The sequence below is a fragment of the Bos indicus genome, chromosome 10 (genome assembly GCF_029378745.1).
Source record: "Bos indicus isolate NIAB-ARS_2022 breed Sahiwal x Tharparkar chromosome 10, NIAB-ARS_B.indTharparkar_mat_pri_1.0, whole genome shotgun sequence".
Classification (NCBI taxonomy): Eukaryota; Metazoa; Chordata; class Mammalia; order Artiodactyla; family Bovidae; genus Bos; species Bos indicus.
Window position 1 is genome coordinate 35600089 of NC_091769.1, and position 13026 is coordinate 35613114.

The following is a 13026-nucleotide window of genomic DNA, read 5'->3' on the forward strand; positions in this document are numbered from 1 at the left end:
TTTCCTGGCTGTTTCTCAGTGTTGGGTGGAAACTCACTTTTCATATCTACCATATTTCAGTTCCATGTTCTCAATGCTGTCACTGTCCCCTTCTTAAATTTAGCTTAATACTAAAATCTCCCTGCTTCCGCATGTGCTGTTTTACAGTACTGAGCTTTTATTACATGTCAGTTCAAAAGTATACAGAAATAAGTGGATTAGCAAACAAATGATCAAGGTAGGCTATAAAATCTCATTTTCCCTGAGGTCATAATACACTAGATACTCATCTTACTGAGGTGGATGAAGAGCAAGTCCTTATATAATATTTGGGATCCCTTTTAAAGGCTTTGGTTTGTCGTCTGTGATTGTTTCCTAGAATAAGAACTGAAATGGCAAGAAAGATGGCTTGATTGGACAGGTTCTGAATTCTAACACACTTTCCTTCTTGTTAGGTACAAACCCGACTTCAGACCTCCCTTGCCAACTTACATCAGAAAAGCAGTGAAATTGAAATTTTGGCTGTAAGTCACTTTCTTTAACTTTCTGAGGATGGCTTTTGTCCACACTGTCAAATTTTTGCTCATTGTCAACAGAATTGGGATACAGGCCTGTTTCTCCTAGTTTCTTCCTCTGAAAGATTGGGAGGAGGGGGACTGAAAATGAAAATCATTTTTCTACATGTTTCAGGCTTCCCGGATAGTTCAGTTGGTAAAGACTTTGCCTGCAATGAAGACCCTGGTTTGATTCCTGGGTCTGGAAGATGCACTGGAGAAGGGATAGGCTACACACTCCAGTATTCTTGGGGTTCCCTCGTGGCTCAGCTGATAAAGAATCCGCCCGCAATGTAGGAGACCTGGGTTTGATCCTTGGGTTGGGAAGATCCCCTGGAGAAGGGGATGGCTACCCACTCCAATATCCTGGTCTGGAGAATTCCATGGACTGTACAGTCCCATGGGGTCGCAGAGTCGGACACGACTGAGCGACTTTCACTCTTTCACTTTGCAGGCCTTTGCAGGTAGTGCTGCCAAAGCTTTGCAGTGTGATGTGTTAGTTCCAAGTGCTGAGATCACATCACTGCCAAATTCAATAAGCAGCATAGAAGCATCCCATTCATGCTGCTCCATCCAAAGTGACTCCACAGTCACAAGTCAGTATGTGCTGCTTAGGATCCCTCACATGATGTACATTTTTGTGTATCAACAGGTGGATCTACCCAAAGAAACAATCTTACAGTTCCTGTCATTAGAGGTAAGCAAGATGAACTCTTCTGCACTAGTCTTTAAAATCCCAAAGTTTGCTGTTGATTTGCCAAAAGAAAGTTGAAAGTGGCATTATTTTCTTTATGATATGAGGTATTTTTCTAGCAGTCCCAGGAATTTAGGAGCATTGTTTCTTTTATGTGATATGTATTACTAAATCATACTTTGAGGGAATCACACTTTTTTTTTTTTTTTTTACATTTCAGAGATGTTTTTAACAAACACGTAGGGTTTTTACTGTGTGTCGAGCTCTAGCAGGCCTTGTTCTAAGCACTTTAGGAATATTAACTCGTTTAATCATAACAACCCCAAGGGATACATACCGTTACCTTTTTACAGATCCTTATTTTACATTTTATGGAGAATAGAAGCAGAGAGGTTAAACATCTTACTCAAAGTCACCCAACTAGGGAGTTGCAGAGCCAGGATTTGAACCTAGGCAGAGCAGTGGAATCTACATTCTCGCCCACTATACTATGCTGCTTCAAACAAACCTTCATTCCAAATAGGGAAGCTCATTTGCAGAACTAAAACTATATGGAAGATCTTTCTGTAAAAATTGAATGTAGGTCCTTTTTTATATGCTTTTTTTCAAAATAGGTACATACCTTTATTATCAAATAGCCTAACTGAACTTTTTTAAAAATTTAATATATACCTTTGCTATAAGAATATTTAACTGTAAGAATAACTACATGTGATTTTTGCAGCATATCTAACCAAAGAATACTGTTGTCTATCCAGAGTATTTAGTCAGATTAAGTTAGATGAAAAATGAACTTTGCCCCAGAACTGACATTTCATGCTATATTTTAAGGTTATTCTCCATTTATATAAAATATTGATTATATTCCTTGTGCTGTACAATATATCCTGTAGCTTCTAAGCTAACTTCCCCCTTCCCTGTCCTCCATCCCCACTGGTATTCTCCTGTCTGGTAAATAAGCATATAGCACAATACTGGTGATTTACTGCTTCATGCACCACTCAAACGGGTGCACATCATCTCACCTAAAGTCAACAGTTGGCAGAAATAACTGGGGTAGTCACGTTAACACACTGGGGCTGCAGCATTCTTAGGCAGGATCTAGTAAGCTGGTTTTATAAAGAAATTCAGTTCTTCAGAGGAAGAACCCTCACAGTCTCCCCACTAGTTCTTTCCCCCTGTAACTGATCTCTTCAGTGTTACTTAGAGAGGGGATGGCATTGACACCTCATTAGTGACCCAGGAAAAGCCAATTAATAAACCCTAGTACCTGTTGTGTTAAGTCTTATCTATATTTTTTCCTAGTGGGATGCTGATGAACAGGCATTTAACACAACTGTGAAGCAGCTGCTGTCACGCCTGCCAAAGCAAAGATACCTCAAATTAGTCTGTGATGAGATTTATAACATCAAAGTAGAAAAAAAGTAAGTTATCACTAAGGCATTGCAGGTTTCAGTATAGGTTAAAAGTCAAGCTGGGGGGGATCGGGGGCGGGCATTGTTTGTTTTTAGGAGTTTTTCCCCCAAGAAGGGGTTTTAGAGTGACAAATATGTTATTGTCTTGTTGAGGTTAGATGACTAATAAATTGCTATGTTAGAACTGCAGTTAGTGACCAGTAAATACATGTCAGGACTGTGAATCACAGTCATGCTGTTATCAATAACACAGTGATCTCAGTAGCAGCTATCCCAGTTATCATTTTAATCACCCAGGTAACTCCTATGTTTTATGTCCCCTTGTCAGAATGCCAGTTGTTCATGTTTTCAAACACTAAAATGTTTTTAGTGACTAGCCTTCCATCTTGTTTTTGATTACACAGAACTCCTACAGTTAAGTGTTCTAAAAATAAAGTATCAGCCGCGTTCTTTACCCATTATACTGATCCTGTCTTCTCCCTCCTCTTGCAGGGTGTCTGTGCTCTTCCTGTACAGCTACAGAGATGACTACTACAGAATCTTATTTTAATCCTAAAGAGCTATCATTGCATTGTTCAAACAGACAGGAGCTTATACTACAAAACATTGTATATTCATTGTAATTTTAAATTAGCTTTACATTCTAAGCTGTCCTACAAAGCTGAGCTTTGTAGGTTTTTCATGTGTAATATATTATAAATTTATCTTTTGAATAAATGTTTTCATATATCTGTTGCTTTTTAATTGCAAATCTATTAACACTACAGGGTTTATGGAGCTAGAACACAAGAAAACAGCTTTGTTCTTCTCTTAGCCCTGTATACTAAGCACATGAAAATGTCCCAAGTAAAGGGCATAAAGAAATCAAATATCATCATTAACTTGGAATCTTTATTCTTGATGATTCTCTAATAAGCTTATCCTTAGTCTGGTTAAGCAAACTCTTATTTGGTTATGAAACTCATTCAGATTTGCTAAAGGAACTAAGATGATAAAATTATACAGCCAGCTGGGAAACCCATGAAATAATACAACTTTTAATAAAATTGTCAGGTTTCAGTTCCAGTAAACCAAAAGACAGGGCCTCAAGCCTATTCATAATCACATCATTCCAGAACGAGAAGCTGTGGCCAGAAACTTTTTATGGGGTAGGAAAAAGAATAAAAGTTGGTCAGTGCTGATAAATACAGGTTAAATAATACACTGCTCTTTACAGATGGCTACAGAGTCTGTAAACTATTATCCAGGAATATACAACCGTCCAACACAAACCACTTAGCCAGATCTAAGATAAACTGGCTCCTTGGAACTACCCTGTAAACACTGCAGCCCTTCTTCCATCCAAAAATGACCCTAAACTCACATGAAAACAGTCATTATAAGGGAATCAGAAACTCAGCTTTGTGGCCAAAAATAAAAACCAAAGGAAAAACAGCAATTCAGTGGTTAGTTGGTGAAAGCGGGAAAGCTGGTGCCCTTCACTGCGCTGCTTTGCTCTTCTTACTCTTGCTCTTTTTGTCCCTCTTCTTCAGCCCATCCATGTTAGCTCGCAATAGGTTTGAATAAGCCTAAAAGACACAGAGCGTGACCTTAGTGCGAAGAGTTGCAAATTGGTGGAACATCTGCCCTATTTCCGTAATGGATTTAGGGTTGTCAAAATCAGAAAGCCTAACTGATAAAGTATAGAATACTATGGGACACCTGTATCCTAAGGAATCTGGTGTAAGGCAAACACCCTCACATGATAGCAACTTCTACAACACCCACTAGTGAGTTGCACGTTTTTTACTTTTTTTTTAAGCAAAAATGGAAGACTGCAGGTAACTTACATAACTGTACTGTAAGTACAGCATATATGAAGCCTAAGACAACAAAATTTAGCTAAAAAGACAATGTCAGTGTTGAAGTAAAATTCGTAGCTTGGCAGCTTTTACTTGTAAACTATTGGTAAAACACAGCATCACAGGACAGCAGTGAACTTAAATCACAATCTTAACCCAACCCAGTGTTAAACATTAGGCTGACTCTTGCCTCAAGAAATGGGACACAAAGAACACCAGAAACTCACCATCTGAAACTTATTCACTTCTTTGGAGCTCACCTGGAAAATAAGGGGGAAAAGATCACCCCTGTTACCACAAAAAAAATCATCTGCCTCACCCAGTAAAACTCAAAAGCCTCACGAAGACATCCTAATCTTTAAAAATATTTCCTCCCTACTGCATGAATAAGAAACCTATTTTTCTACTAAAAGCTATTTTTCTACTCCACTTTCCTCTGCCTGAGGAACAAGTAAAGTAGCTCTGCACTTTGAGAATTGTACCAAGATGGGAAACATGGGCTGCTTAAGAAGCTATGCTTCTCGCCTCTGTTGAAATCTCTTAAAACACATTGTACTGACTTTTTCTAAGGAGTCTAAGAGATGTCAAAGAACTTAATCTTTTGTGCAAGATACATTTAAATTACACCCTCCCCATCTTATTTTAAACCTACCTTCCATTAATTCAGGCCCATGTAAGCAAACTGCAAGCTACCACAAGAGAAATTTTATGTCTAAAGATTCCTTAGTTTTCCATACTTCATGACACCCAACTTTATTTTTTTTAAGCCACATAAATGCTTTACTGTAAAAATCTCAAGATAACTGGTAATAGAAGATTAATCAACTAATTATCGCCCACATTTTCGTGAATATCCTATACTGATAGGATAGGATAGAGGGCACCCTGGTTCTGCCCCAGTAGAATAAATAAGTATTCATTTGATCCAAGGAGCCTTCTTGCTTTGCCATATTCAACTTCCACTTTGAAAGGGAAAGCTAGAACTATTACTCAATGAGCCATATGCTCAGTAGTGTCTGACTCTTTGCAAACCCCATGGACTGTAGCATGCCAGGCGACATACTCAAATTCAAAGCCTGATATAATACATGCTTGCTACCTGAACCACAACGATAAAGGAATAATCAGCTTAAAAGTAAAAAGCATCTGGTACCGAGAAACTGTTCACTGAAGCCCAAGCACAGTAAGGGAATAAGGAATCAAATATGCCAGCTGCTCCTTATAGTACTACTCTGAGTAAGGACCGATAAGCTAATATTTTTTTCTAACAAGTGTTTGACTTCTACCGCCTTCATTTTAATTTTGCTCTTGGGCTTTCTACTACCAAGGTAATAAAAGAAGATCTTGATTTCAAAACAGCTGGGGAACTACACACTAGGCTTTATTTAGTAACTTACAAAGAAAAAAAAACCCACAAAACCTGGTACAGATATAACCCATCCTCAGTTAAGTTCAAGTCTTTAAACTCCAAAACAGGAGTATTAGGAATCCAACTTACCACAGTGCTGATCTTCTTTTTCCCATCAGTAGCTCTTAACAGACATTTGTTGTCTGAGGGCTCAAAGCCCTCCACAGAACCCTTCCTTGGAATGGGTTTAGTTCGGCCATCATCTGCATGAAAAATATATCCTGGTGAACACAGTCACAGACTTAACAGGTTGACAAAAAGTTAATAAATCGGGAAGGGATACAAAGAGGATACCTGATCCACCTCCACTGATCTAGTTCTGTTAGCCACATTATCTGCTATCATAGATGGCTTGGCCACATCTTGGGAACCTACCTCCTACTCCCAAGATGGTAACATTGTAATATCAAAGCACATTAAATCTCACTAATCATGGCGCGGCTTGGAATCCTTGACAACTAGGACAGCCCTGACATGACTGGGGCCCACTAGAACCGGAACTGACTTAGGTGGCTAAGTGCTGGGGGCCGCACCAGCCCCAATCCCTAATACTCTGGCCCCTCAGCTCTGAATGGGCCCAGTATAAAGTGGAGGAAGGTAGGGGAAGCAGAGGATGCGCAGCAGTAAGATTTTGCCTGAGGCTCCCAGTCTCTGGGCACCCGGGCCGGGGTCTCGCTCGGCCTCCCAGCCCCCTTCCGAAGGCCTTGCCGCGTCCACAGCTGCTTACACTTCTTCAGGGTGATGAACACGCTGCCCGACAACCGGCACTTCTGGAAGAGCCTAGTCAGCTCCGTCAGGAACTGGAACACAACAAGCCCGGCCCCGTTAGGCAACCACAAACCCCCTTCCGGCCTCGTCAAGTCCCTGTCCCTCCCGAAGAACGAGACAGAGGTCCCGAGCTAAGCCCCAAACAGCATCGGTCCCTCAGCCGGCCAGCTCTGGCTATACCTGTTCACTCTCCAGCAGCACCATCCTGGCGCTGCTGGCTCCGCTCCGTCAGCACAAGCCCCAAGCCGCTGGAGCCGGAAGTTTCTCCCAGCCTGGGCGGGACTTCCGCTGTTAGGTTTCTTGTCTCTTTCACCCAATCCCTGCTTCTACCGTTTCTCCGCCCCACCCACCTCTCGCCCGCGCTCAGGGACGCCCCCTTCTGTTCCGGGAGAGCGACGACCCAGAGGGCGTTTGGAGTGTGCCAGATTTCACAGACAAGCAATACCCTCATCCAAGCAGCGGATGGGAGTAACAGCGCGGAAGGATTTGATGGAAACCTATAGTTGTGGCTTAGCTGGTAGAGAATCCGCCTGCATTGCGTGAGACCTGGATTCGATCCCTGGGTTGGGAAGATCCCATGGCGAAGGGAAAAGCTACCCACTCCAGTATTCTAGCCTGGAGAATTCCATGGGCAAGTCCATGGGGTCGCAAAGGGTCGGACACCACAGAGCGACTTTCACTTTATAGCTGTGTACATTCAGCTGTGTGTTAGGCAAGTTACCTAACAGTTCGGTGCTTCAGTTTCCTCAACCTATAATAATAGCATCCACTTCACAGTGTGGCTTTGAAGAGTAAATGAGCTAATATTAAACACAACAGTGCGCGGCTCATAGAGCCTGCTCAATAAATGTTAGCTCTTGTCGTTTTTATCATTGCCTTTGTATTACGTTCCCAAGGGGGTCCTCTGAACTTTTCCTCTTCTCTGACCAGGCTCGGTGGCCCCAGCTCTAGCAGGAAGGCCCGGAGCCAGGTCTTAGTTTCGCCTCAGTTCAGTCAGGAGACCTGGGGTCTATGTCCAGCCCTGCTGTTGCCAACTTGAACCTTCAGTTCAGTTCAGTCGCTCAGTCGTGTCCGACTCTTTGCGACCCTATGAATTGCAGCACGCCAGGCCTCCCTGTCCATCACCAACTCCTGGAGTTCACTCAGAGTCAGGTCCATCGAGTCAGTGATGCCATCCAGTCATCTCATCCTCTGTCGTCCCCTTCTCCTCCTGCCCCCAATCCCTCCCAGCATCAGAGTCTTTTCCAATGAGTCAACTCTTTGCATTAGGTGGCGAAAGTATTGAAGTTTCAGCTTTAGCATCATTCCTTCCAAAGAAATCCCAGAGCTGATCTCCCTCAGAATGGACTGGTTGGATCTCCTTGCAGTCCAAGGCACTCTCAACAGTCTTCTCCAACACCACAGTTCAAAAGCATCAGTTCTTCGGCGCTCAGCCTTCTTCACAGTCCAACTCTCACATCCATACATGACCACAGGAAAAACCATAGCCTTGACTAGACGGAGCTTTGTTGGCAAAGTAATGTCTCTGCTTTTGAATATGCTATCTAGGTTGGACATCTTTCCTTCCAAGGAGTAAGCGTCTTTTAATTTCATGGCTGCAGTCACCATCTGCAGTGATTTTGGAGCCCCCAAAAATAGTCTGACACTGTTTCCACTGTTTCCCCATCTATTTCCCATGAAGTGATGGGACCAGATGCCATGATCTTAGTTTCCTGAATGTTGAGCTTTAAGCCAACTTTTTCACTCTCCACTTTCACTTTCATCAAGAGGCCTTTGAGTTCCTCTTCACTTTCTGCCATAAGGGTGGTGTCATCTGCATATGAGATAATTGATATTTCTCCCAGCAATCTTGATTCCAGCTTGTGTTTCTTCCAGTCCACCGTTTCTCATGATGTACTCTGCATAGAAGTTAAGTAAGCAGGGTGACAATATACAGTCTTAACGTACTCCTTTTCCTATTTGGAACCAGTCTGTTGTTCCATGTCCAGTTCTAACTGTTGCTTCCTGACCTGGATATAGATTTCTGAAGAGGCAGGTCAGGTGGTCTGGTATTCCCATCTCTTTCAGAATTTCCCACAGTTTATTGTGATCCACACAGTCAAAGGCTTTGGCATAGTCAAGAAAGCAGAAATAGATGTTTTTCTGGAACTCTCTTGCTTACTTGAACCTTAAGCCCTTGATAAAGTCAAGTATGAAATCATGCAGTGGGTTTTCACTGAGGGTATCTTAGCCTGTGCCAAGCACTGTGGTTGGAGTTGGAGCTACTGCAGGATAAAAGACAAATTCCTGGTTTCCTGAAACTTGGGTTAAAGGAGAAGGAAGGAAATAAACAATAAAAAAGAAGTATAGCTTCAGATAATGACGCCTATGAAGACAACTAAACAGGATGATTCAATACTGATGAAGGTTGGAGTCAGGGAAATCTCTCTGAGGAGAATTTTGAGCTTAAAACTAAAGGGACCAGCCATTCAAAAATCTACAAAGACCCCAAAGGGGAAACAAGTTGCCATGTTTTCATAAGGCTTGGAGTGTGGGGGTGGAGTGGATGTGGAAGGAGGGGTGAAGGAATATGGAGAACTGGGAGAGGTAGCCACTGACCAACTCATATAGGGCCTGTGGTTACGACAAATTTGGATTTTGTTCCAAATACAAAGAAAAGTTTCTTGTTAAGGTAGTTTTAAACAGAACAGTGATAGTCTGTTTTACATTTTTTAAAGATCTTTCGTCTGTGGTGTAGAGAAGCTACTGTGGAGACAAAGCAGGAAATAGGAAGACCAATTAGACAGTTGCATTAGCTTCCTATTGCTGCATAACAAATCTGCGCAAACTTAGTGTTTTACAGGTCTGGAGGTCAGAAGTTTAAAATCAATGTGTCTGCAGGACTACCATTCCATCTGGAAGCTTCAGGGGGAAAATCTCTTTCCTTGCGCTTCTAGAAGCCACTTGCATTCCTTGGCGCATGGCATCCCTTCATCATTTCATTATAACCCCTTATTTCCATTGTCACATCTCCTACTACTGACTTTGATCCTTTGCCTCCCTTTTATAAAGACCCTGTGGTTATATTAGGCCGTCCTAGATAACCCAGGATAATCTCCCCATGTCAAGAGATCTTTAATTTAATCACAAAGTCCTTTAAACATGTAGGATAACATATTCACAAGTTCCAGGTATTGGGACATAAATAACTTGGGGGAGCGATGGGCGTGACCCCAGAGGTTATTACAAAACTCTAGGTGCTTGCAACATTTGCAATCAGATTAGTGTATACTTCAAAAGTAGAGTCAATAGGACTCATACACAATTGGCTGTGAACATTAAGAAGAAAAGAAGAATCAAGGATGACATAGGCTTTTGATTTGAGCAACTGGGTGATGGTGATGCCATTTACTAAGACAGGAAAAACTTGAGAGGTAAAAAGTTTTGTGAGCAGAAGAAAGGGGTTATTTTGGTCTCGTAATATCTGAGATTCCTATTACATATCCAAGTGGAACTATTAAGTAAGCAGCTACATACACAAGTTTCAAGTTCAGTGAAAAGGTAAAAGTTATAACTGAAAACTGGGAAGGCATCTTCATAGGCCCATGGTACTAGAACAGTTTGGTGAAAACCCCTCCTATAAAGCTGCCAGCACAAGACCAGTCTGCAATGACCACCACTATAAATAGCCTCTAAAGATCCCTGGGCCTTGCTGTCACTAGCTCAGAAATCAGAGTCCTGATTATAAGCACCAGATTGGCCAATTATAGATTATATGCTTGAGCCCAGGCTTCCCTGCTGGCTCAGTGGTAAAGAACCCACCTGCCAATGCAGGGGACTTGGGTTCAACCCCTGTGTCTGGAATATCCCCAAGAGAAGGAGATGGCAACTTACTCAAAGTATTTTTGCCTGGGAAATCCCATGGACACAAGAGCTTGGCACCCTACAGTCCTTGGGGTCACAAAAGAGCTGGACATGACCTAACAACTAAACAACAACCATGCTTGAGCCCTAGTTCTGGGGTGGATGAGGGAGTGACTCTCTGACCCTTTTATCTTCCTTGTCTTTCACCAAGACCCACACAATGGAGGATTACAAATAGGTTCAGATCCTGCAGAACTGAAAGCCAGCATATATCTGCTACACAAGGTCTTCACGGTGCTGGACATTTGGAAGAAACTGTGAAATCATCAGAGACTGAACGTATTTAAGATGTGTTGTAGACTGCCAGGGAATGTGAGGGCTGACTTGATATTTATGGTCATGAATTTAAGTGAAACTAGTTACAGACTTGTGTGATCCAAAGGTTGGCCTAAGTGCTGACCCTTGTGCTCTGACCCTCTATTATTTATTGAACACTGAGAAATGTTTTTAGAGGTACGGGCTTCGTGTTGGTGACACCAGGGTGAAGGAAAGAGCCTAGAGGCCATGATTCATCCGGGGTCTTGTCGGGATTAGCCATCAAGGTGGAACATCTCACTGCTTCCCAACTCTTTGTGACCCCATGGACCACAGCATGCCAGGCCTCCCTGTCCATCACCAACTCCCAGAGTTTACTCAAACTCATGTCCATTGACCCTTCAGCTTGCTCTAAAATAGTAAACATGGATACTTACATTTAAATTAATATCAGGCATTGGCAGTCCAATGGTTAGGACTGAGTGCTTTCACTGCTGTGGGCCCAGGTTCAATCCCTGGTCAGGAATCTAAGATCCCACAAGCTCATGTGGTTCAGCCAAAAAAAAATATCTTAATGAAAGAAAAAATTCAGTTCTTTAGTTTCACTAGCCACATTTCAAGGACTCAATATCCCCATGTAGCTTGGATAGTGCAGGTATAGATTAGCATTTCCATTAGCACAGATTCTATCAGACAGCACTGCTGTGGATAACACTGAGGCTGGCATGCAATGAATGCTCAGTGAAGAGTAATAAGCAGTGCTATGATTTATAGCCCAGCCACCTTCCTATCCAGGCTTCCTAGGTGGCACAGTGGTAAAGGATCTGCCTGCCAATGCAGGAGATACAGGAGACTAGGGTTCAATCCCTGGGTTGGGAATATTCCCTGGAGGAGGAAATGGCAACCCACTCCAGGATTGTTGCCTGGAAAATTCCATGGACAGGGAAGTTGGCAGGCTGTAGTCCATGGGGTCACAAAGAGTCAGACATGACTGAGCACACACACACAGGCACCTTCCATCATTTGGATACCACCATCTTGATTTCTGCCATTATCCAATTACCACCTGCATTATTAGTTAACACTTTTAAGTTGACTCGTTCTATGCATATTATTTAATATCACTATCATAAAACTACCATGCGGTCCAACAGTCCCTCTACTGGGCAAATACTCTGAGAGAACCATAATGTATGACTCAGGAATATAACATACCACAGTGTACACTGCAGCACTATTTACAATAGCTAGGACACTATTTACAACAGCTAGATGTCCATCAACAAATGAATGGGTTAAAAAATCAGTGGTACATACATATGATGGAATACTACTCAGTCATTAAAAGGGATGCATTTGAGTCCGTTCTAAAGAGGTGGATGAACCTAGAGCCTATTATACAGAGTGAAGTAAGTCAGAAAGAGAAAAACAAAATTGAATATTAATGAATATATATGGAATCTAGAAACATGATACTGATGAATCTATTTTCAGGGGAGCAATGGAGACGCAGACATAGAGAACAGACTTGCGGACACAGTCGGGGAAGGAGAGGGTGGGGTGAATTGAGAGAGCAGCGTGGAAACATATATATTACCATATGTAAACTAAATAGCCAGTGGGAATCTGATGTATGACTCAGGAAGCTCAACTTGGTGCTGTGTTGAGGGGTGGGATGGGGTGGGAGGTGGGAGGGGGGTACAAGAGGGAGGGGACATATGTATACCTATGGCTGATCCATGTTGATGCATGGCAGAAACCAACACAATATTGTAAAGCAATTGTCCTCCAATTAAAAATAAATAAAAAAGAAAAGCAAAAAAAAAATCATTATTGTAAACGGAAAACCCGTATTTTTGCCATAAATAAAAGATGATAAAAACAAGTACTATGAAACAAGATAATGTGGCTAAATTTTAAAACTTTAGATTTAAAAAGTAAAAATAACGGATAAAAACAAGAAGGAAATGAATCAATTTATAAAAACAAACACCTGAAAATAAATTCTGCAATGAGAAAAAATGGAATCGTTTACGATCCAGTTAGGAGTAAAGATTGCTTAGTGAACAAAAATACTGAAAGTCTCTGTCAATAAGACATGGTTAAATTCTAATGTTGTCAAGCACCTGAAATCCTACCTTACAATCAGGTCTATGGCTTTTGGCTTTTGGAGCATATGTGGCAGGAAGCTGGGTCACTGTCTCCCAGC

At 41.9% G+C, this 13026-nt stretch overlaps 2 protein-coding genes across 4 annotated transcripts in view; one reads left to right on the forward strand and one right to left on the reverse strand.

Moving 5' to 3' along the window:
- EIF2AK4 (eukaryotic translation initiation factor 2 alpha kinase 4) overlaps window positions 1-3371 on the forward strand; it is a 97187-nt gene extending 93816 nt beyond the window's left edge. The window contains exons 36-39 of one of the 2 annotated variants that reach the window (XM_070797253.1): window positions 435-503; window positions 1186-1230; window positions 2533-2651; window positions 3135-3371. In XM_070797253.1, coding sequence (XP_070653354.1) covers window positions 435-503; window positions 1186-1230; window positions 2533-2651; window positions 3135-3192 — 291 coding nt within the window. In that variant the 3' untranslated portion in view covers window positions 3193-3371. Of the gene's footprint in view, window positions 1-434; window positions 504-1185; window positions 1231-2532; window positions 2652-3134 lie in introns of those variants that run through there. The other variant, XR_011568797.1, reaches the window with a different exon arrangement.
- A 292-nt stretch (window positions 3372-3663) lies between these two features.
- SRP14 (signal recognition particle 14) lies at window positions 3664-6953 on the reverse strand. Of its 2 annotated transcripts, XM_019968499.2 has the most exons (5): window positions 6840-6953; window positions 6619-6691; window positions 5982-6094; window positions 4711-4743; window positions 3664-4210 (listed from the first exon to the last, which is right to left on the reverse strand). In XM_019968499.2, the coding sequence occupies exons 1-5, from the start codon at window positions 6861-6863 to the stop codon at window positions 4121-4123; spliced, it is 333 nt and encodes a 110-aa protein (XP_019824058.1). In that variant the 5' UTR covers window positions 6864-6953; the 3' UTR covers window positions 3664-4120. The 2 variants fall into 2 exon arrangements, with proteins under 2 accessions (XP_019824058.1, XP_070653356.1); XM_070797255.1 differs by lacking the exons at window positions 3664-4210; window positions 4711-4743 and having other exon boundaries at window positions 5995-6094; window positions 6527-6691.
- Window positions 6954-13026: the final 6073 nt, after the last annotated feature.

Coding starts and splice junctions, on each gene's coding strand:
- SRP14 (XM_019968499.2), bottom strand. CDS start 6,863: ATGGTGCTGCTGGAGAGTGAACAG. Junction 6,692..6,839: donor TGCTGCTGGAGAGTGAACAG/GTATAGCCAGAG, acceptor GTTGTGTTCCAG/TTCCTGACGGAGCTGACTAG. Junction 4,211..4,710: donor AAGTGAATAAGTTTCAGATG/GTGAGTTTCTGG, acceptor TGTGTCTTTTAG/GCTTATTCAAACCTATTGCG.